General features: G+C 39.6%; 1 protein-coding gene and 2 non-coding genes across 9 annotated transcripts in view; all 3 read right to left on the reverse strand.

Annotated features, from left to right (window-relative positions):
* Nucleotides 1-3,169: 3,169 nt before the first annotated feature.
* On the reverse strand, nt 3,170-3,242 carry Trnav-aac (transfer RNA valine (anticodon AAC)). Its single transcript has one exon. It is a non-coding gene; the product is annotated as a tRNA-Val (tRNA).
* Nucleotides 3,243-4,706: 1,464 nt separating this feature from the next.
* Nucleotides 4,707-4,779, reverse strand: Trnav-aac (transfer RNA valine (anticodon AAC)). The gene has a single exon. It is a non-coding gene; the product is annotated as a tRNA-Val (tRNA).
* A 3,913-nt stretch (nt 4,780-8,692) lies between these two features.
* LOC143211881 (uncharacterized) overlaps nt 8,693-25,229 on the reverse strand; it is a 129,190-nt gene continuing 112,653 nt past the window's right edge. For 6 of the 7 annotated variants that reach the window (XR_013009567.1, XR_013009565.1, XR_013009569.1 and 3 more), the window contains one exon: nt 8,693-23,281. Coding sequence is in view for 1 of the 7 variants with exons in the window: in XM_076430004.1 (XP_076286119.1) it covers nt 23,269-23,281 (13 nt within the window). In the remaining 6 variants the exon portion in view is untranslated. The remainder of the gene's footprint in view (nt 23,282-25,229) is intronic. The other variant, XR_013009572.1, reaches the window with a different exon arrangement.

Raw genomic sequence — 25,229 nt, forward strand, 5'->3', positions numbered from 1 at the left:
GGCGTGGGAGTCGAGGAGCACCAAGGACAATAGAAGGCTCGTGAAAGGATCAGAGGAGCAGGACCAAGCTGTTGGTCCACGTGAACGTGTGCCCGGCGATTTCGTGCCCGGCGCTGATTGGTCGGCCGGCGGGTGGATCTTCGATTTACGATGCTACTGTATGTCGAATGACACGCGACTTCCTCGCGTCGGAGCGGATTTAATTAATCGCTCGGCCGGCTTCCTTTTTACTTTCGACTCGGCCCACGATGGATTTCGACCGACCTCTCGCAGCCGAATTCTTCCTCTGTTCTCTTCTTATTTCTGTTTGTTGCCCGGGGGCGAACGCGATAAGAACAATTTAACTGATAACTAGACGACAATGGATCTTCATGGAAAATAGAAAACTTTCTACCTAGATTGCAACAAACTCGACTGAAATAGATATTTAATATGTTTCCTTAATATGTTTCACCCCGTTGCCGTAACATTTTCTTTACAGTTACAGTGATCGAAACACGTCTTTATTGTCGTAGAAGAAAAAAGAAAATTTATAGTTTTTGCATGGCTACATTTATTCGAATGCTTAAATATTCATTACTAGACTGCGGAACTTTATGCAAAATAAAAACTGTTTGCATTGATTGCAAGACACAGAAGTCAAATAAAAATTTCATTCTTCTATTGATTATCTTATTAAGGTGAAACTAATACACTGGTGGCCTTAAATCTTAATATCTCCGCTGTTTTAAATTGTACGTAACCATTTTTGTCATAAACGCATAAAATTCGCAGTCTATTCATTACAAACGGATCAAATTTTATTTCATCTAAAATCTAAATAGAAACGCGTAACATTCATATTTGTTGGACTTTGTTGGAAATCATCATCGCGAGTCCGAGTCATTGGAATACAGCAACGGGTTGAGCTATTATCAGAAAAATTCATATTTAGAGACAGAGATTTAATTTTTAGTTTAGTAATTATTATTAATTTAGTTATTAGTAATAATGCTACATGATTACCGATATGTTGTTGGGAGTCCAAACCTCGATCTTACAAAATAATTTTGATAGGAAAAGAAGACTGAAGAATTGAGAATAAGGTATTGGTAACAGCTGATAAACAGACAAAAAGGCGAAGGAGCGTCGATTTAAAATGTCATGTAAAGACTGAACATTTTTGCTATGGGTTTCCAGAAGTGTGAATCGTTCATTCAGAGAGTTAAGGGTAATGTCCAGCATATGATTGAGAAAAGTTTATTTTAAATTTATTCTCTTCTTGCTTCATCTTGCGTAAAGATTCTTAATTATTGAACGGTTCAAATTGTATATTTTGAATATATTTTGAATATAATTGAGAAAAGTCTATTTTAAATTTATTCTCTTCTTGCTTCATCTTGCGTAAAGATTCTTAATTATTGAACGGTTCAAATTGTATATTTTGAATTCGCTGCTTATGCCGCCCCCTTACGGTGCCGCCACTCTGTATCATAACACGGCGCGGCCTTGAGACGATAGAATGGTAGCAAATAAGAGATCATGACGATCGGTTGTTGGAGGAGATTGGAATTCCGTGTTGCATTATTTTCCATTGGCTCGTTACTTTTCGAAATTTCAGCTGCTTCAGTGATAGTTAATCATTGCACGGCCCGTATCTCCAGCATAAGCGAAAGAGGTCTCGAAATAACGTGTGATGACCTCGATATGCCAGAGCCGGCGATGCCGGTGATTCGCTGGTTGGCTCGCGGCCCGATTTCTCTTCCGATATCTTTCCGCTGCACCCTCGAAAACCACCCCCTGTTGTTCGCTGCGATTGCACGCTCGCCCGAAAACGAAGCTCCCGTAAATGCTGCCCCGTATTCTGCGCGGCATTGGCTCGCGATAATAAAGAAGTGTCTCGTTTCGAGCTCTCCGAGTCATTCATGTCCTGTGCCTATTGAACGATCCTTTTCCCTCTCTCTCTCTCTCTAGCTACGCTCTCAGTTTATTTTGTGCAAGATACCGGGAGCTCCGCCGCTGAGAGATTACACTAATTTCTCAGGGAAGTTGAGGCTTTGTCGGAAATCAGCGCGCACTGTTTTCCAGCGGACGAATTAATTCAACAAAGTGACATGCTCAGAATTTTCTCTAGAGGTCACAGAATTATGCTCGTTCAGATTTGCTATCATTCTTAACATAGTATGACTATAACGTGCAGTGACACGTTCAAAATTTTCAATAAATATGGTGGAAGTGTTTTGTGATGCAGTTGTTGGATTGTCAGTAACAATGCGTCAGCCAGAAAGCAAAAATGAATTTAGGTACGTGTGAGAATCACTGGCTTTGACAATAAACCAGATGTCAGCGGACCCATGGGCCTGTGAGTGTTTCGTATACCTAACTGCCAGGGTAAGAAACAGAACGCAGCCCTGGTCCTTTATCTCAAGTGGACAACGGACTTTTCCACGTTGCCTTTTCGTTTTCTCTTCACTTCGAGTATAGCCTTCAACGCGACACGACGTCCTTCCAAGCTCAGTCAAGTAAACTAGAGTTTATAAATGAATATACTGTTTGCAGTTTATTTAACCACCCATTTCCAATAGGTTGTGGGCCCAGTTTTTCTTTATTATTAACTGCGTGTTTTAAAACTATAAGTGGCAGACGATTAATATAGTTATTGTAAAATTATAGTGTGTGATAGTGTTTAAGAAAGTACTGTGACTAAGTATAGTGATTAGGCATCTTATTATTGAACTATATATACATATATGTATAACTCTATATCTAATGTACATTATTCAGTTTTTATTCGTATTTAAGTACTAGTTTATCAAAAGGACAAAACTATGGAAAATTCGAAAGTGAAAAGAAACATTAAACCTTTTGACGATGAACGGTACAGTGTCTGGAAACTATTTGATTTGATAATCAATCGTTTATCACAAATAATGCAAAATAAACTACAGAATGCCTTCAAATTAATAAAAAACTTCCAAGTCGTCACTAAACATCCGGTAACTGGTACTTTACCCTAATCAAATGAGAAATTTTTTTATGGGTGTATTCGAACTCTCCGGTAGTTCTAGCGTTAGAATACATCATTTTTTAAATGATTCAATTCCTTTCTTTGTATAAATACGATGGAAGTGAGACATTGATAATGAAAGAATAAATAAAATAAAAATAAATAAGAAAGTAAAAAAAAGAATGTTTCCGCCCGGGATCGAACCGGGGACCTTCCGCGTGTTAGGCGGATGTGATAACCACTACACCACGGAAACGCTGTGCTAAACAGTGTTCTTAATTTTGTACTTGTTTGACAATTAATATGGATTGTACCATATTTTAAATTAAAAAATTATATTATGCATTGCTACACAATAGGACAGCATTAAATATTCTAATGTTTTATTTTTGTTCTGTACTTGTTGAATCAGCTACATTACATATCTATAACTCTAATCTTGAATTAATTTTATACCTGACTTAAATTATTATTTGTTTGATTCGTTTATTTATATTGGAAGCCTACCATAAATGGGACAAGGGGAGAATTAGGTTCATACAGGAATCATATGTAACATTACATATTCGACATGATAAAATGATGATTGCATCAATATAATTCAACAAACCATGTTGCCTTTTTTACTAACAATCTCAATCATCATTATATTCAAGTACACAGTCATATTAACGTCGTTTATTAATTCAAACTTCTCGTGCTCGCGTATTTACTGCGTTAATTAATATCTGCGTCGAATAACAGTGACGGCTCATGTCAAGTGGAGGCCCCAAGCGGTAAAAATTTTGGAGCCCTCAAACACAAGTTAGAAATATAAGTTGCAAGAAAACTCTCATAAACTTATTAACGAAAAGAAAAGTAATTAAAAATTTTATACCGTTACATATTAAATAAATTTATTTAAAATTCGGGGCCCTATGGTAACCCGAGGCCCCACGCGGCGGCTTAGTCCGCTTACCGTTAGATCCGCGACTGCGGAATAAGGAGTTTCCATCGAATAAAGTGCCGAAGCAGTATTATTGAACAAAAGATCTTTCCTATTATATGTGAAATCTCAATATACAAGACGTCATTTCAATATCAAATATTTAAAGTACAATGACTCGCACTCCATTTTCTACACAATTGTTTATATAGAACTCTTATGCGACTCCAACACAAATAAATATTTATTCAATAAAATTACTGCAATGCAAAATAAGTATTCTCCATCGTCGACGACACATTTGTGCTTGAAACATTAAATTTAATGTTTCGAGATTGTAAGTACTACATGCGAGTAATTAAAAGTTAAGAATTATCAAATTTTCTATAAAACAAAGCTTAACAATTGTTGCAAATTATTTTTAGGTACTCCATTAATTAAATGCAACGGCACTCAAATGGTGACTCTGAGGCGCCTCTAAAATTTACTGTATCATTATACAAAATATTGTTTGCATTACAAATGTGTCAGTATCGAATCAATTACTAAATATTTAGGTATTTTATGAGATATTACACCAATTTCATATCCATAAAATTTTTTAAATCATGAGGAATGTAAATATTCTAGATCGGAAGAAATGTTTAATTTTCAAGTTAAAATATCTCCGAGCGCAAAGGGGTTAATCATATACCGAGATTAAAGCAACGGGGGAAAAAATTATGAAATTGCAGTAACGATGTGAAACTTTTTACGAAGGCAAAGGCAAAAGTTTGATAAGGGGGAAAAAATTAATGTTTCCGCCCGGGATCGAACCGGGGACCTTCCGCGTGTTAGGCGGATGTGATAACCACTACACCACGGAAACATTGTGATTGCCGATCATTGTGGCCAGTTCGGATTCCGCGACAGCGCCCGCCTTTCTCATGAATAAATTCTATTAATCGATTATTCATATTATTCAGAGAAAGAATTTGAATAACTCGAGCGAGCAAACTGAACATTGGTTTCGATTTAATTGAAGTTCATATTACAGATAGTACCAGGGATTCGGAGTTGGTAGACAAAATTCTTAACTCCAACGCCGATTTCGACTCCGATTCTCAGCTGCGCAAATGTTCAAACTCATATCAACGCGGACATGAGATTTTTTAAATTTATTCAGAGAAAATAATTAAATCTGATATTTCAGTTGAAAAGATTCATTCGAATACGCAGAGATTTGAATATATTCCGGAGGAGGCGATTTAAAAATTTGATAGGAAATATATGGTTACCATTTACATAAATAATATAACAAACATGAAAAGCTGGATTTTGAAACAATAAACAAGTTCAAAAAATTTAAAGATATGTCCAAGTTATTTCCAATAAAAAAATATAATTGTGTGTGGTTTAATTCGTTTAAATTTCTCCTGCAAATATTATAAATAGACTTTGTATGAACAAGTTAGCTTACACGGAAATAGATGGTCTATATATAAAAATATAGCAACAAGGAGGCCAAGAACGGCTCAGGAATCACAAGCAAAGAGGAGAAACCCTCCAACACCACCCCTTAATCTATGCGCTCGCACGTGACTAACACAGCCTATACATTTATCAAATATTTATTATATTATATAAACTTGTTGCAACTTTATGCAAGAAACAATAATATTCGGAATTACGATACGTACCTTCATTACTCGAAACCTACTTCTAGACTGTGCGAACAGCACGTAAATTGATTACAATTACTCGTAGCAATTATTTTGAGGCAAACAAATATGAGGTATCAAATGAAATTAATTTCACGAAGCAGGAATTCCCCACGGTCTTTATCATTGCCACAAATTTCGCGTTATAAACGTTAAAAGACTGCTTGCAATATATGATCAATTGCAATTCCATTTTGGAGCCGCAGAATACATTAATAATTATCATGATCGATTTACGAGAACCAATTCGTAGTTAGTGCATAATATATACACTAATAGCTTAAGTTAATAGCGTTTTATATAATTTTTAGTATCCCCGTTACCAGGCTGCAGATTCAATGCATTTATGAGGAAAATTAAGTTTCATTTAAAATAGTAGAAACGATAGAAACATTTCAAAATACAGTTACATTATTTTTAACCTATTAATCCTTAGCACCCAACCACTAAAAACTGCTGTACCGTCATTCATAATATTGTTTACATTATCAGATGAGTTGGCATCTTATCAATTACTACATCATTTAAGTATTAAGTATTTTATATTTATAAAACGAAAAAAATGAACACAATGAAATTATTCTAGGTCGAAAAAAATTTTTAATTTTCGAGTTAATCTTTATACGTCCCACAAAAACAGTTGCATGGGAGGGCTCGTTTGTGATTTTTGATTACAACATAGTCGTGCAACATCTACAAAATGGATGGTTATTCCATTATACATAATTAAGTTTACGAATGCTATCGAACGTTTAATATACATATAAAATAAAATCGTATCCATTTTATCACACGAATTGCTGTTTAAAGTAGTGAATTTGTATAGCAATATCGATATGAAGAATTTATTCGAATTGAATCAGCTAAACGAAGAGAGTAATTCGTTTGCAATGCACGTCCAGCAGCGATGAACCATAATAATGACCGAAGAGAGAGAGAGAGAGAGAGAGAGAGAGAGAGAGAGAGAGAGACAGAGTTTATTCGGTATAACAAAATAGATATTTAATATCGAACGTGCGCCTGACGAGCGCGGGTTTTTCCCTTCAATAATTCATGGATTCTAGGCGATGCAACTTTAATGCGCAGCAGTATGTAATGAAACGAAAATACCAATGATGGTTCCATCAATTTCTTGCACGGTTCTCGAACTAACAATATCTTTGAGCGATAAAATCTATTATTTTCCCGGTATACGGGTGAAAAGTATTTATTTCTCGTTTACTGCAAACTTCCAAAATAATTCGTAGAGGATTGAACCAGTAGCAGAGCTGAAGGTAAATCCTAATGAATTTGGAATTACGAAAGAATCTTTGCAACAGTTCCTACTAAAACGATGCATGTGTCTAAATGGGTAAAAATCACGGCCGTACGAGGAATAAATAAACAATTTTTAGCAGGTTAATGGAACCGTCCGTTTCTAGAAAATCCATCAAAGCTCGTACTCTCTCTCTCTTTCTCTCTCGCTACAAAGGCAGATGAGTTCCCGGTGATTTCTCCTTTGAGGGGACGAGGAACAGGTTCGATAATCGAGAAAAAGTTCGGAGAAGCGTACGAGGCAGCGGCATTTATGAGGGAAACGTCGACGATCCGGTAGAAAGGAAACACAGTCTTCTCTGGATGCGTTACACTACGAATCCAGAGAACGTAATGCATGGGCAGAACCGAAGTGTGCACCGGTCTCTCGCTTATCGATTTCCTCGTCGCGTCGCGACGCGGAACGTTCCCTCCTTATCAAAGAGTTACGCGCTCTTCGGGGCTCGATCACGCCTCCGATCGTTTCGACGCGGCAGTCAAGCCACCCCGTAAATATCGGAGCCCGCGATCTTAATAAACCAGGCAAATGGTCCTGTTTTTATCAATCCGTGGTCGACGATTTGTGGACGACGATAGAACGCAAGGCGCGCCAGCCCTGGGCACGATAAAACATGAATTTACGGAGTCCGATCAACTGTTTCCGTTTCTTGCGCCGCGAGACCGAGAACACGATAAAGAAACGGGGAGGACCTGCTTTTGTACGCTGTCCAACAAGATCTCGAAACGTTCGTTCGATTGGTCTAATCGATGTGAATCAGGGGACGCGGTTAAATGAGTTGCTACATTATTAGTACAAAATTGACAGCTTTACACTAAAAAGCAGTACCACCCGCGTCGGGAAAACGAGGCTCTTATTTGTTAGTTACTTCCACAATAGATCAAAAATAAATAATGTGTATTTGTATTTGGCTTGGAAAAGGGTGAATGGGATGATCAGAGAATTAATTTAAAAAGCTATGCGAAAGCTAAGTTACAGCGAATATTTTGTACTTTTTCATGAAATATTCGCGTTTGCGAGAGGGTTAAAGAAGACAGAAAGGAAACGTATGTTTCTGGGAGAGAGCGAAGAAGAGAGTTCCGTGGAAGGATCAAAAAAGCGTCGAAGGAGGCGAGAAACGGCGCAGGGGCGCGATCGATATCTCGACGTCCTGGCCCACGCGTGAAATCAATGCCTGTTGGCGCCGGTGAGGGCCGGTCACCATATTGCGGCCGGTCGACGAGCCGAGAAGCTCGGGTAATAAAAGTGCTGGTAGGCGCGGCTGTTCGAACCGGTAGTCGCTCGTACCGGATAAGATTAGCCTCTCTCTCTCTCTCTCCCAACAGGCTCGTTCGTCGGTTTCCTGTCGGCTCGAACGAGAACGTCCTGGTAGCAGGACCTCGGACTAGGGCGCCAGGACCACGAAAAACCAACCCCCTCGTTCAACTCCAGAAAATAAGTGCGATCCTTTTGCGAAATAAAGATTTACCGCATCGATCGCGAACGATGAGCTGCATAGCGATTTATTTATTCTCCTCATCATTATGATAAGTTACATGTAACCGAATTATTGAAAGCTTCTGATATTTTCAAAGAAGTTTAAAAAGAAGAGAGAAAGAGAGTATCATCTCTGATACTAATCTTTCTATTCTTTTCCACCTCTTATTCTTCTTATATATAAATCATAATTACACTGTACTTTGTAATTGTATTTCAATTGCAATTCAACAACGAAAGATCGTTAATGATGAGGTGAAAATGAACGAGACAGGAATTGCACTTTGGATCTCGTGATACCGGATACAGTTGCACGCTCGCATGCCGGTGCGCGAACGTCAGCCAGCCGTAGACCGATTTCCTTGGCCGGTCGCCAGAGGATAATGTATTCCTTCTTTTGATGTCGACGGAGTCCTGGCCTCGTCCCACCGTGCACCCTGCACAGGGACCAGCGAAAATTCCCGAGCGTGTATGAAGAAAATCATTCTTCCGTCGTAGCGACCCATCAGAGCAAACAGGATTATGTGCCGGATACAAATGATCATTTCGATGTTACGTTCTCTCCCACTTTGATCCGTAGAACAATTTTATCAAGTATATCAGTGATCGATAAAATGAATGTTTCAAATCCAAGATCTCTCGTTCGCTCAGAGAAAGAAAAATTCAAGAGATAAGCATGTTAATCCTCAGGGAATGGACGCTTTTGATAATTTTACAGATTGAATGTGCAATGTTTGTTTATCAATACATATTTTTAATCGTAATTTTACAGAATATCGACAAAAGACACCGACAGAGATTGTTTTCTGAATAACCGATAAATTTTAACGAGAAAATTAGGTTCTTAAAATTGAGTATACATTCCCTAAACACCGCCCTTTGGAACTGATAAAAATGGAATATAGTGCAGGAAAGTGAAAGGATCGAAAGATTTCATGTTTTATTCATTCGTGCGGGTCACACGGTCTGTACGCATCCGTAGTGGCAAGAATGGGCCCGGTTTATGCCTACTCGAATCGTTGTATTTAGTTATTTGTTGTTCCTGATATTTCTGGTTGGTGTCGTGGTGAACATTCCGGCATTTTATTGACACGAAATGAAACGTTTGAATAGCAAATCGGAAAGTATCGAGAGGCGAAGCTTCGCTCGGCCGCTTTCCACGGCCGCCATGTTGACGGAATGCAGCCGAGATTCCTGCATAAATTTCTGGGCACTCTTCATCTCGACGACTCGTTTTCTACATTTGTTTCAACGTGTCACAATGGAGCGATCGAAATTAACGCCTAGTCGATGATCGTTGATGATCTTTCAGCATCGAGTGATCGGCAGAGAAGACTGTCGAATGTTAACGAAATTAGCAGCTCGCAGCTCCACTATAAATCCACTCTTACCTCCTGTGTGACTATTAAAGATTAACTTTAGTCCATTTCTTAATTACACTCGCGATAGTGTCATTTCATTCACCGTAGGACAGAAACGACTACTATGACTAGACGGCGGACTGTATGCATTTATGAAAAAAACGAGTGGGCGCAATTTAAAACATTAAACGCATTAGGCGAATTTAAAAATACTTTTATATTATTTTCCAACGGTTGAACATATTAAGAGAAGAAAATAAATTTCTATGTCGCTCCGGTTTCTTGCAATTCAGGTGGAAAACTTTTATTTTCCATAAAGATCCGCTGTCTAACTATGACTAATATTAGCAATTTACTCGTTGATGATTACCGGTGAAATGACCAATTTTAGAACTGCATCTATAACTAAGGATATTATCCATACTATAACGTGTTCTGTCCTCAGAATTCGTGGATTCGATAACGATCGATGAATTAAAAGAACAAAAAGAGTTATTAATAAAGCGCGTTTATAATTCACGGTTAATTAGTAATTTACAATCAGCTAGTCCAAGGATGTTGGAAACGGAGGTGGTATTCTTGGTTTCGGAAGTCATCGAACGAGTCGTAGACTGATAGGAAAGGAGTAGAAATGGAGTAGTAATCGTAAATGGAGATTTGAAATTGAAAAGGAAGCTAAGAATCGACGTTATCGACTTTTGGATATTAAATACTGCCAATCAATTGATTGAAACGAATTCGCGCCGTTTGCTATTTGTAGAACGATACTTCCCCGAACAACGGGAAGTGGCGAAAACAGAATCGGACAAAGCTAGTATAGTTTCAAAGGTCGTTTTTATTGGGAAAAGAATCTGTACGATTATCTTTATCGAACATTGTTAAGCTCGATCGATTAAAGAGACTCGGAGATGATCGGTATCTTCCTTGCGGTCTGTTATCGATTCAATTTATGCATTCATTTTCGATATTGTTATCGTCCGAGTGCGTGTAGCTGATCCGAGATATGCGAAGTTGAAGTATTATCTTTATGAATGTCCCGGTTGATTGTACCGAGCTTCGATTCTGCCTAATGGATTGAACGAAGTAGGAATATCTTTTGTGACATTTGTATTTATTAAAAGCGTATATTTGTGCCAATAATGATGAAAGTGGTACAGTCAAAATTTTTTAAAATGAGTTCATAAATGAACCGTTAGATGGTACTTGTTATTTCAACATTATGTATTCATTTAGTGTTAATATCCTTTTCCTTGAAATATCTCGAAAATATAAATATATCACTTAGACCATCACATAGACCATCATAATTATGGGCACATCTGTTAGTATACACTAAATTAACAAACTATTAAAACACCTACATAAATTGACAAAACATTGAAACAGTCAATTTCTAAATGAAAATCTAGGTACACTGAATTCTTGTTATCTTTAGGAAGTATAGACACTATTCTCCGTCACACGTGCCCATAATTATGAAAGTGGCATTTATATCTCTTGTTATTTAGCCATCGTGTGTTAAATTTGCATTTATTTGCAGACAAATGGCACTCATGCTGTTATAATACAATTACACTTCTAATATTGTAAAAGAACCTCTTGACTGTACTTAAACACGTAAAATATCAACAAAAATAATGCCAGAAAATGTATTAGTTCTCCGAATACAACATGATGCGTTGCGATCTTCACTAACAATATGCATCTGATTTTCCTTACGCGAAATACAAAATCGCCAAAACGTGGCCAGAACCTCAAGACGTACCTGATTTTAATTAAAAATTAGTAATAAGATGTTCTCGGGGTCTCTGATTACGATTCTGAACTTGAAATTTCGAAAACAAAATGGCCGATCTAATATGGCGGACGGGTATTTGAAACAGTGGTTCGATTTCTATAAAAATTGGTAATAAAATGCTAATAAGATTGTTAATGCACCTATTTCCATTGTTCAGTCCAATTTAAAATTTATACAAGAAGATATTTACAATGATGTATTATAAACTCCCGGTCTTTCATAAATGGACTCTTGTCAATTCACGGATTCAGGACAGACTTTGATCCCTGGATCGGGGAACACGAGTTAACAGAATCTTGCGATAAAACTTGTCTTCTCGGGTCAAAATTCGCGGGCGCGCCTCGCCGCTAGGTTCAATTAATAAATTCCGACCGACCTGTCGAATCATTTGCATAACAATGTCAGCCCGAAGTTCGCGAAGTAAAGATCAACGGGGAGGTGGACGAGGAGATGAAGAAAGGAGAGGCTTGGAGGTATGCGTGGACGTCGTATCTCGAATCGCCGATATTTTTCACGGCGCGCATTCGACTTTCGAGCAAGCGCCGTGCGCCGCCGGAAACCGGTTTTTTTCTCTGCTGCGGAGGACGCGGATAGCCGCGCGGTTATGCTCGCGGAGAGGATAACCGCTGAAAATTCTCGATGCAATGGCGAGCGCGAATCGCGTGACGGATACGCCCGCGCGGGACTGCGTTCGTCTCTCGGGCAAGGACATCGCGTAATCGCTATTACGCAAGCGATTATGTTGGCCACGGGTGGGGCCCACGTGCAACCTCGACTTCGCCGTCTCCCCTTCCGCCCCCGCTTTACTTTACTTCACTTTTCACTGGCTGCGTATTCGCCCTTCTGCTCCGAAAACCACTGCAACACATTTCCGTGGGACCACCGGATTTTTTGGTAAAATAATTATTGCACATTGAAAATGAATAAACAAGAAAATTAAATTGGGACGTGCCCGACAATAGCAAGAATGATAAACTAGCGTTACAGCGCGATAATACACTCCCAAAAAAAAGATAGCACGCGCGTACTATCTGTAATTTCTCGTGTTAAGATTATGCTAGCGTGGAAACTCTGTGTATAGTGTATAGAACATACCTTCTGTGAATATGTAAACAGAACATAGATTGACTTTAGTTCAATGAGTTCTCTTAATTGGAAGGGAAACACCTAATTCGACAGAAACAAAATGATAGCACACTGGAACTATGTTTACATATTCTTCAGTGTTTCGTGAGCTCTTCCATGGAGTTACACTATTCAATTTGTGTTTACAGCTTTGTCGTATTGCTATTCTCATAATGGGTCGTGACAGAAAGCTTAGCGAAAGCGAAATCAGCACAATTTTAGCTCTGAGAAAACAAAAATTGTCTATTACTCACATTGCAAAGGAAGTTAGTCGAACAATTATATATAGTTTGCTGAAAGATACAAGTGCATATGGAAAAAAGAAGAGTACAGGAAGGCCAGCAGCATTATCTGATCGCGATACACGAGCAATAATACGTGCTGCTTCCAATTCTTGTGCTACTGCAAGGGAGATCGCTAAGAAAGCTGGAGTCGAAACACATACACAAAATGTTCGTCGTGTACTTCAGACTAGTAATATTATAAATCGGTCTAGAATAACAGCAAAACCATCATTAAAGGCAAGACATAAGGAGGCACGTTTGTTATTTGCAAAAACGTACGTTGGAAAATAACTTGGAGAAAAGCAATTTTTACGGATGAGGAGAGGTTCAATCTAGATGGATCAGACGGATATTATTATCGTGATATTCGTAAGCAACCACTAACAAAAATTCGACATCAAATGCATGCAGGTGGAGTAATGGTCTGGACTGGTATCGGATATAAAGGAAAGACGGAAATAAAGTTTATTCACGGGACAATTAATAGCGTTCGTTATCTCCAATTAATAAAAAATCAAATTTATACATATGCAGAACGCATTGCTGAAACACTATATATATTCCAACAAGATAATGCTGCAGTACATATGTACTGCTAAAATTGTTAAGGAATATTTTTTCAATGAAAATATCTCCACTCTTCAATGGCCGACGTGCTCACCCGACCTTAATATCATTGAAAATTGCTGGGCAATGCTTGCAATTTTCAAATATAAATGAAAATTTAATTTAGCCAAAAATTAAAAAACTATATAATTCTTTACCTAAAAGGATGGTGGAAATCATAGAAAACAAAGGAGAGGTTCTACACATTATTAGAAAAATATAGTTTGGTGTATACAATTGTTATAAGAAATATGTATACTTTTATTTTATGAAACATATAGTTGTGTTGTATAAAATATATATCTTTATCTTTCAAGTGTGCTACCATTTTGTTTGTGTCGGATTATGTGTTTCCCTTCCAATTAAGAGAACTCATTGAACTAAAGTCGATCTATGTTGTGTTTCCACAGAGTTTCCACGCTAGCATAATCTTAACACGAGAAATTGCTATTTTCTTTGGGAGTGTAAATCCCAAAGGTAGTTTCAATTATGGTTGAAAATGCTCATCGTTCAAAACTACCAACTTTGAACTTGCGTATCTCCAACAGAAGTACGTTTTAAATATTGGTTGTAACAAAAGAAACGTGCTCTGGCACTTTATAAATAAAGTACTACCTACTACACAGATTTTGAAACCACGGAAAAAAATGTTTCACTTTTTCCACGATTTCGGTCGAACTCACCGCTGTGCGGCAGTGGTAGGTTTAGTGTTGAACGAAGATACCGAGGGTGCGAGAGAGAAAGCTTTCGCAACAGCGATCTCGCAACCGATTCGAAAAATCTCCTAAAGACCGTGCAGATCGAGTGGTTGATCGGTGTCCGGAAGGAATGAGAATGAAACCGAGTTGACCGAAGGCTGTGTCCGAAAAGGAAAAAAATGGAGGAGCCGGTCGTAATTGAACCGGCGAGGCCTGAGCCCCGTGTACGTTGGTACACACGCATTAAATTCGATCGAAGCGAGTCGGTAAGCATCGGTTTTACCTTTTCAGGCCAACGAGCGTCGGCCACAGTGGTTCGAGCGCTCGTAAAACCTTGACGAGGAGCGAGCCGAGCCACGTGAGCCATTATTTCGCTCGCCGAACGGAGCGGAGCCGCGGTGTGGCGGCCGCCGCACCATTGCTCGCCAAATCGTCGATGCGTCCCGTTTCCATTGGCATCGACACGACACGACGCGTGGCCGTGGGTCACCCGGTAGATTCCCGTTCTCATGTCGATACTGTTATCGGCTACTAAAAGATAATCAGCCACTCGACGCATCGACTCGAGTGGGCGTGCGACCGGCTGCATCGTCGCGGAATTTATTCAGCTGTCCCCAATTGCAGCGGAATTCAATGTCCACCGACCTAACTGTGGCCGGCATTCTTCGTGTCGCCGATACGGAATCGTTAACGCATACTCGCCACTTGCACACACGATCCCTACCGATCTTTCGAAATTTTCTAAACAATCGCTATCATCCTCCGTACGTCTGGAACGTCTGGTCTGCGACTCTCCCTGACAGCAAACTGGAGGAACGTTTCAGGAACACTCTGTCGTATAACTACAATGTCTACATTTGCTTTAAACATTCCAGTACTGATTGTGAGTAACGATTAGACTGCAGGTGTTTGCATTGATAATTTTAATATGTAATTCAATTCGTTTAACCCCGTTGCCGTAACGTTTTCTTTACAGTCACAGTGATGAACGTCTTTATCCCGAGAAATGTCGGAGAAGAGAAAAGAAAATTTATATCTTTTGTATGGCTACATCTATTTTAGCCCTTTGTACTCGGAGCATTTTTACTCGAACATTAGACATTTCTTCCGACCTAGAATATTTCCATTCCCTATGAGTTTTTAAATTGTATGGATATGAAAGTGATATAATACCTCATACAATAAATAAATATTTAGTAATTGATTAGACACCGACATATTTAATAACGTAAACAATATTTTGAACAATGGTACAGCAATTTTTAATGACGCCTCAGAGTCACCAGTAAAAATTGCTCATCAATTATGTACTAAATATTTAAGTATTGTATGAGGTATATATTATATCAATTTCATATTCATACAAAGAAAACAATTAATATATGTATATGTACATAGAATGGAGTTATTCGAGGTCAGAATAAATGTTTAATTTTCCAGTTAAAATAGCTCCGAGTGCCAAGAGTTAAGACTTAAATATTGATGACAAACCACTAATTTCATTTAGAAATAGAAAGGCGTAACATCCATATTCGTTAGACTTTGTTTAAAATCTGCGTCACGAGTGTAACTCGTTGAAATACGGCAAGAGGTTAATTTTTTATTTTTTTTCGGTTTGCACAAATCCTCTCGGATCGTCGAGAACCTATTCTACCCTAAATCATGAGAACACCCTCGAGATTATTTGTAGATTCCTGCTCGGCCGGAAACCCGAATCTGATACTTAATAAGAGTGGCTTTCGTTTACTCAAGATGAATCGGTCTTTTCAGCGGCCCTTTACCAGCTTCCCTGTTTAGCGGCTGTTTATTTGTCGCCATCGAGGGTTTCGCGAGAGGGCCGACGCGATTTATGACGGCACTTCGAAAGAGATTCTCGTTCGGCCCCTGTAATGGCCTCCGCGCCGCGATATTTCTTCGACGGAAACTAGGGGCCCGTTGTAAAACGCTCCTCGGGACAAGTTACACCATGCTTTGATCTCGTTCTAATTACAACCCCGTTATTACCGCGCCAAATTAATTTTTGGCTAATCCATAAATAGACTCGGGATCGTACCACTCTTGTTAATGCACCTATTTCCATTGTTCAGTCGAATTTAAAATTTATGTAAGGAGATGTTTACAATGGAGTATTATAAACTCCCGTTCCTTCATAAATCGACCCTTGTCGATTCATTGATTCAGGACAGACTGCTTTGAAAACTTCTTTTCTAAACAATATCCCGTAAAACTATATCTTGTGTTTCTGGCACATGACGCTGAAGATGTTTTTATCAACCATCCCCTAACGAACGGCACGAAATGTTGGAAGAAAATACAGAAAATTAGAGTTCGCTTACCAGTTGCTTCTCCGCTCGACTCACCCGAATATCTTGCATAGTAATCGTGGAAAACGCTTTCGAAACTTTCGACATTTTTGGTAAAAAGATACATTGTGACATAAATATTGAAAATGGCGAGAGTCGAACAGCAAGCAACACTGATTTTCGTCGTGAGAAAAGCGTTGTCTTAAAACCCGTCGCCGGATGATTCGCAGCCTCGTGAGTGACATGTGTCACAAGGTGTGTCGAACCCCTATTTAGAGCCGCGTCAAAAGTTAGGCCACTCGCATCCGCACATCCAGAAAGCGAGCGGCAGCCCCTCTTGGCTTCATTGTAGTCCTCTAATACGTGGCGTGCACGATCGAAAAAACTTCTCTCTTCTTTTTTCTTTTTCGGCTTCGTCTCTCCTCTGTCTCGTTTCCTCCTTTCTTTTTCTTCCGTCGCCTTTGTTCCTTCGGCGATGTGTGTACGAAAGCGGGAGCCGGGAGAGAGAAAGCGAGAGGAGAAAGAGAGAGAGGATACCGAGACACAATGCGACGTAATTGGAAGTCACCGGATGCTGAGAATTGGCCGTTTCCCATGATTCGTGAATTTATTGGGTAAACGTTATCGAGCGGCGACCCAGTTGTCGCTCGGCTCGCGAAAAACTGGCTACCCGGTTTTCTTCCGTCGATGAACTTTGACCTGGAAAAAGACCATTCACTTTTTGCAAGATAGTCACCGATCCTCGTGATACGCGGGACAGTTTGTCCCCACTAATAAATACGGACAGTCTGGATTTCTGTTTGTCAGGGAAACTGCAACTGTGTATTATCGTTGTTCAAAGTTCATTGAAAAACTCATTTTTGTAATATTTATTAAATGTAGTGCATGTCTAACTTATTCACTGCTTCTTAAACGATGCAAGCAATAATTGGTCTGTGGTCTCCCATGACTAGACAACGGATGTTTGCGCAGAGTAAAAATTTTATAACTGAATTTTCCAACAAACTGGAGCAAAGTTGAAATTGATTTTCTTTCGTAATATGTTCAATAGATTGAAAATAATGTAACAGTATTTCTAAATTATTCTAATGGCTTTACTTTTCTAAATTACACTTACCCATATTTATTCATCACACCAGCAAAATTTCTGTACACTAATTTTTTGTACTACTGTATTGCACAACAATTACAATATTTCTTACTGCTGTAAAAGAGTGTTATGCGCTACGCTTTTAACGTGTTGTTCACTAGTGGATATTGTTCTCAAAAGTAGGCAATCTTATTGACAATGTCAGTACTTCAAATTAGGCGTGGCCAACACGTGCCTCGGACACGTTCTGGAGTGTCCGCGAGGGCAATTGACATAACTACATCACAGAACTAAAAGAATATCTTATAAGTTCGTTATCAACAGCGAAGAAAGATTATCTATTCTGCTATCCGTATACAATGCTTGGGGTAGGCGTGGCTTAGCTGCTCACGATTTCGACGAAGCCAGGACAATGCTCCAGAGGACAATTCGTGCTTACTCCTTCTCTAAGTTTAGCAAGTCCGCAGTCAACATTGACAAAAGACTATATCCACGCTGCACGCAAAGTCCGAAGAGTCTAGAATATCTTGAAAGGGTGGGATTTTGCGAATTTCTCACCGACAAGGACAAAAACTATTATACTTTTCTCTCCTGCAGAGGCAGGTAGAGTCTCCTCAAGACTTCCTCATCGCTGGTGGAAGACTTTCAGAAGTCATCACCAAAGTTCATCGCTAGACTGCGGATCTTTATACACTTATAGCAAAATTGAGTAAATGAAATGTGATTCGTCCTCTATTAAAATCATTAGGGGAAGAAACAACATCCAATTTAGTTTCTATTTCTTGCGATCGAAGCAGACAATTTTGATTTAGCATAAAGATCCGCAGTTGATTCGTCACGAAAGTCAACGGAAGATGCTCTACTTCTCTTTTCTTCTACAGAGTGTGCCGAGTGGGCGTGACTTCATTGCTCCCAATCTGAACCGAGTCAGTGCCCCCTAGAGCATCTGCCGTTCAATCTCGTTCTACAGCGAGTCCCGACGATTGCTCTTGCGTGGATCCGTGGCATAATCGTCGAGCCATCCCCCACCATGGCGGAGCTACGTCGACGTTAATGAACCGATCGGGTGAACGCGAACGACGCAGGCCGTTTCGCGCGCCCTTCGTGTGCGGCGCGGTGTCCGCCGGTCAAGCCTCTCCTTTTCTCGTTGCTTCCCATTCCTTCTCGTTCCTTCTCGCTCCTCCTCGTCCTGGTTCGTCCTTTCCCCTCTCTCGTCCCGTTCCTGTTCCTCCTTTTTTCTTCCCCGTCCGTCTCCTCTCTTTCGCCTCGCGGGCCGAGATTTATTAACGCGCGGCGCGCCTCGCGGGGCTACACGCGCGTTGCGAATTACGGACATATCCCGCGCGCGAGAAACCATCAGGCCGCTGTTTTGCACACAATGCGACTTATGAAAAATATCTGTATTAAATAACCGCGTTTTCGACGCGGCAGTCGCATTGTTCCGCTGGCACCGCTGTTAAATCACCGGCCGCACGATTTTTTCGCGATCCTCCGGCTGGATCCATCGGGCCATCATTTTTACCACTGTCCCTCACCGCTCGTTCTCATCGTCCTCGTCCTTATTATTCCACTATCCGGACTGTTTGTATTTCATTCGCGAACGTACCCGCCGGTTTTCTTCGCGTGAAAGTAGGCGAGCACACGAACTTCGCGTTTTCTACGGCTCGCTTTTACAGCTGTTGTATCCGGGCTCTCTTCTGGGTTTTCTCTTTCCTCCATTTTTGTCTAATATTTATGGTAATGCCAGCAGACTTTCCTCATTCCTTTTGCATCTCCTGTTCCTACGCCAGGTTCTCTAATGATTCCGCTGGTTTCAGTACGGAAATGTTTGTCGGACTCTTTCCGCAGTTCTTCAAGGTCCTTCAAAGGATTCTAGTTACTCCTGAAAGTCCCTAGAGACTCCTGGAGTTTCTTCGGGGACAACGGAGACAAAGCGTAGGGATAACAACGAGAGGCGACACTCCGAGCGGTACCTTTGATGTCGGTCGTTCGACTGTCCCTTTAAATTGGTTGTATAGGCACGCGGGAAATTGAAATCAACTGGATTTAATATACTCAGTTCGCGGCAATGTCGAACAATTACAAGTCTATTTACTTTAATTCAGACTGTAATATTTATTAACATTGGTTTTCGAAGTATTTACGTTGATCTGGCCAAGGCTGGAAAGTTAAAAAAGAAGAAGTATAATAGAATGCAATAAAATGAAACACAAGTTCCTTTGTAGTCACAGAATGTACTACTTCACTGCAACGTTTGTTCTTTTCCGGACTGTGATCAGTAGACTGCGGATCTTTATGCAAAATAAAAACGTTCCGCATTGATCATGGGAAGCAGGAATGACATAAAAATTGATTTCATCCCTTAACAACTTTGTTACATTAGAAGCAACATTAGAACATTCTTGAATTTTTAAAATCTTTTACTGTTTCATATTTCACCCAACCAATTTCTCCATAAATGTTTAATCTTTATGCGATTGTAGCTTTTGAAAATTTTCAAATAATCCTAGGATATCAAGTACGACAGAATTTAGTACGATTTTAATTTATTTTAGATCGAAAGAGGCTACCACGGAAAATAAGGTTCTACTTGATTCAAGTTTCTCTTGAAATTCGACTACAAAAATTGCAAATTGCATAAACATCCCTAGTGATCACAGTCTCCCGCCTGCAATGTGTTAAACAAGAAGTACGCGATCTTCATCCCAAGCTCCTGAAACGGTCCAAAAAGTAGCTAACTATAGCACAATGTACCGCAGGGATCCCGGAAGCTTTAGCCCCGTGTAAACCCATTTCCGAGCAGATCGTACGGTAGAAAGGTACTAATCGCGTCTTATCGTGCTCCTCGATAACCAATCGGCCTCGGAGGAGGCCCGTGCTCCTCGTTCTTAAATAGACAATCAGCTTTCCAGTCCCCCCCCTGCTCATCTCCCCATGTTCTCCCCATCGAAACGTCCCCCTCGACGTGGCCGGGATATTGTCGCGCAATTACAAATTCCCACAGTGAACGGGCCAGGATTCTTCCCCTCTGTCGTTCTCTCGATTCTCTTCCGATACTCCAGGACCAGTGTCAATCTCTCTTATCCCTAGGTGGCTGGTTCTTTTCACTAAGAACACTGCCGGGGCGAAAGATGAAGAGCGCTCGATCGAAAAATCAACGCTGCCACTGTGTCGGAATATTTGGGCACTCGGTCCTTTCACCAGAGACATTTAATCGACTATGAAAATTGGGGTTCTGTTGCGCTGCACAGTGCGGAGAAATGGTCAAAATTCGGCCATTCTCTAAATTTGGTTACTAATGCATATATTAGGTTGGCAACTAAATTCGCGAACTTTTCTTTCTATTGTATCATTATAACCTCAGTTAGTGACCATTCCGTTTGATCTGTGTATCATTGGATAGCTCTGAATTTTGCGATTAATTTTATATAAAATACTCATGCTTAAAAAATATATAGAAATCACTTTGTTGGAGAAAATGTGGAGGTCGCGAACTTAATTGCCAACCTAATATATATAGGTAATTATTCACAGAAAATGAAATTGAACAATACAACTAATAAATTTGAAAAGATATTAACAAATTTTCCAGAATAGATCCTAAAGGAAAGGTACGGGCACACTTATCAAAAAGATTATAAAATTAAGTAGACCAGTTCGTTGCAAACAAAACTATAACTCAGAAGTTTTATATGCATGTAATTATAATCAAACCACCGTTGAAAACTTGTACAGGAAATAAATCTACTTCATTAAATGTAAAAAGAATGATATAGAATTATTATTGCAACACTGCTCTACACAATGGATGTAACATTATTCTGTTAATATTTAACAGGTTGAAAATAATATAACAGTATTTTTAAATTCTTCTAATGTTTTCACTGTTTTAAATTACACCTACTCACCTTTGCCATAAATGCATAATCCGCTGTCTAAACATTACGCATGCATACAAACTGATCCTGTAAAATATTCTTCTTTCAAAAGTAACATCATAAGTGAAATATATAATTTGTTAATTGAAACAGAAATGGGTGGTCATAGGGAACACAGCATCTTAATTTATTTTCCGTTCGACAATTTTATTGTTCGCCATCGCCAATTCCTTTTACACTACTCCTGTGAAAACCGGCTGCAATGTCGAAAGGTAGATAATACCATGACAAATAATGGTACAACGCACTGTTATCCGCCGCTAGAAATTTTCTCCGTACAGGAAACGGTCAATTAGCCAAGCTTAGAATCTAGCACGCGAAATTCGCTGAAAAAAAGAATTGGAGCTCCGGGCGTCTCAGGAAGCGTGCTCTATAAAAGAACAAAATCGCTTATGAATGATAACTCGCGCGATTGTTTAACACTCGAAGACCGGCGGGACGCTCGTAAAAGTTTAAGGGGTTGCTTTTTCCCATTTAGAGCCTAATGGGATCGTTAATACGGTAAACAGGTTTGAATCCAGTTTCTCTGGATCAGTCCATAAAACTGAATATTCGCGGAAACATCTGGCGGTCTACTTATCAGTAACGATGGGTTTATCTCGTTAGCGGCGATGCCTGCTCCGTTTCCAGATGCACTCGTTACTAGACCAATTGTCTCTCTCCTCGCGAGACGAGACAAATGAACGGCTGCCGTGCAATTCCTTCGGAGCGTGCAAACGCGCGGCCGGGTGTGTATTTAGCGCGGTGAAACCTCCGACATGCGGACACCGTTAACGTTCATCTTTGCCCGGCGAACGACCACGGTTCCGTTAGCTTCTTTTGTGACAGGTTCGTTCGGTTTTTTTTTTTACCTTCGCTCGCCGGCCATCCGATGGATCATCCGGCGAACCCCAACAGTCTAATTCTTGCGTTTCCAAGCTCGATAACGTGAAAGAATAGAGTGGAACGAAAGCAAGATGCGCGCAGAGTTCTCCGTTCAATTACAATTGAATTACTTTACGAATTATAATTACTAGACTGCGGATCTTTATGCAAAATAAAAAAATGTTTGCATTGATTGCAAGACAGAGGAGCGAAATAAAAATTTCTTTCTTCTTTTAATTATCTGATTAAGCTGAAACCAATACAAAATTTTGACATTTTTACGTTCGCGATGTCTCGTTGTATGCCGTATCATATACATGTACGATATATTAGATAAGGAACGCACCTTAAGAATCTGTACGAAATGAGAGAGTGAAACACCTTATGCACAATTTAAGTAATTCAGACCGAGAATGTAGCGGAAATTATTTTCAGAACAGCAACCAGAACGGCAAAGTACCGAAATTTCGATAGCAGGCCAAATGAAGGAACTGCGGAACACGATTACTCGTGACGAGTGCGCCGAACCTGCGTAAAGCGTGTATCATTAATTGCAGTGGAAAAACAGAGAGAGAGAGAAAAAGAGCGTAGATATTCCTCAAGTTAATGAGAGAGCACACGTATGTAACACCGTCAATAAAACTGCTTTGGTCCGGCGTCCAGGCCGCTTTAATTAAGCGTATTCGTTTTAAATCGACTTAAAAGCGGCCGTTCCATTTGATTTTTCTGCGCCACGGCTGAATTCCATCGGCGCACGCAATCGTCCCTCTTCGCTCCCTTGATCTTCGTTTACTCGATAAATTCAGCCGCCATTCCTGCAACGAGAACAGAGAAAAAAATATACAGGACCGAAGTCCACACGAGCGCCGAGCTGATTTGTTCGCGTTAAAGTCGATTTATACTATCCGCACAGACACGGAACGTATCCGATCGAACAAATATTCTTCAATGCATTTGAATAGAAATGTTTATACATATCAGAACGGTACAGACACGTACTAACTAAACGGGTCCGGTACGTGACGGTGCAGTGTGGATAGTATGCATACTGATTGTTTTTCTTTTAGACTAATTGCTTTTGGCGATAGACTCGTTTCCAGGATTGCAAGGGTGCGGGATTCGCTTTCTCATTTCTCGATAATACAAAAATGGGGGTTTTCAGTAGTCAAAAACGATAGATAAAAGATCGATCTAGGGCGCCATGGCCATCAAAAGTCCTATTTTTTCGTTTACGAGGCGGAATTTGCATTATTCGGCAGCATGTATTCCGATTAATGCGAATTACGCTGCCGAATAATGCAAATTACGACGTGTAAACGAAAAAATAGGACTTTTGAGGGAGATAGCGCTCTGGATCGATCTTTTATCTAGCGTTTTTGACTACTGATAAAACGCGAATCACGCACCCTTGCAATCCTGGAGAAAGGAGTCTACTCCTTTTTCCAGGATTGCAAGAATGACGGGTTCTAATATTCTTAATTTGCGATTATTAATATTGTAAAGATGCTTCCCTGAGGAATTATTTACCAAATTTATTTCTTTGAGTATATATTATTGGAAAAATGGCCAACAACTTGGATAGACACATGCTTGTTATGTTTATAAAATAATGTAAACCTAGTGTTAAAGTGCGCGTTCTTCTTCATTGAAATATTTTTAATTTAAAAGAAGCGCCACTACAATTTGCTATGCCATTATTCAAAATATTGTTTACATTATTCAATGTGTCGGTATCTAATCAATTACTATACATTTAGGTATTCTATGAGCTATTATACCAACTTCGTAATTCATACAATTTTAAAAATCATAGGGAATGGAAATATTAGTTAAAATAGCTCTTAGTGCATAGGGTTAAACGATTGATTCTGCACGAAATAGTTTCTCAATGTTATAATAGTTACCATTAGACTGCGGATCTTTATGCGAAATAAAAAATGTCTGCGTCGATTCCAAGACACAGAGGCTAAATAAAATTTTCTTTTTCGTTTTAATTACTTTATTAAACTGAAACTGATACGTTGACGTTCTTAAATGTTTTAAATATGTCCGTTGTTTTAAACTTTACGTGCCAATTTTTGTTATAAATGCATAAAATCCGCAGTCTAGTTATTATTTGTTTATAGTTTACGGCACAAAGAAATGTGAGTGTACCGAAGCAATTTCGTAGGTTACATCGGTGGTCAACGTTGCTCGACGATGGAATTCGGCAACCATAAATGACTCCGACGCGACTAGATCGCTCGCAGAGAACCCGCGAGTCTGGCGGCATGCAAACTTCTCGGGCGAACGCTCGTAAATCGCAGGATTAACGCGTGAAAGTAGAACACCGTGAAAAAGTAGAGTGAAGTAGAACGGTTTCGGAAAAAAGGAATTCGCCGCTGTGCCAGGTAAATGTACACGTCAACTGCACCGGGACCGTTGCAGCAGCAGAAGGATGCACGGGAACGCGTTAAAAAATTGCCAACGTCGTTTAATCATGAAATGGAAGAAATTCAGCGATCTATAATTTTCAATCGGTCAATTCAGCGACTAATGTCCCGGAACAAGATAATAAAACAAACAAGGCACACCGAAATCACATATTTTTATAAAATCGTATAACTATAAATTCAGATTCAATATGAACAGGCAAATAAAGTGCCACGAATGGTTTAAAAATTCGAATGAATGGTTTCCTCCAATCGTCACTCGACGAAATATTCTCCAGCTATGACAATATTGATATGTAATTATGTTCAAATACTCCAAACTAGCAGCCTT

The sequence above is a fragment of the Lasioglossum baleicum genome, chromosome 1, assembly GCF_051020765.1.
Source record: "Lasioglossum baleicum chromosome 1, iyLasBale1, whole genome shotgun sequence".
Lineage (NCBI taxonomy): Eukaryota > Metazoa > Arthropoda > Insecta > Hymenoptera > Halictidae > Lasioglossum > Lasioglossum baleicum.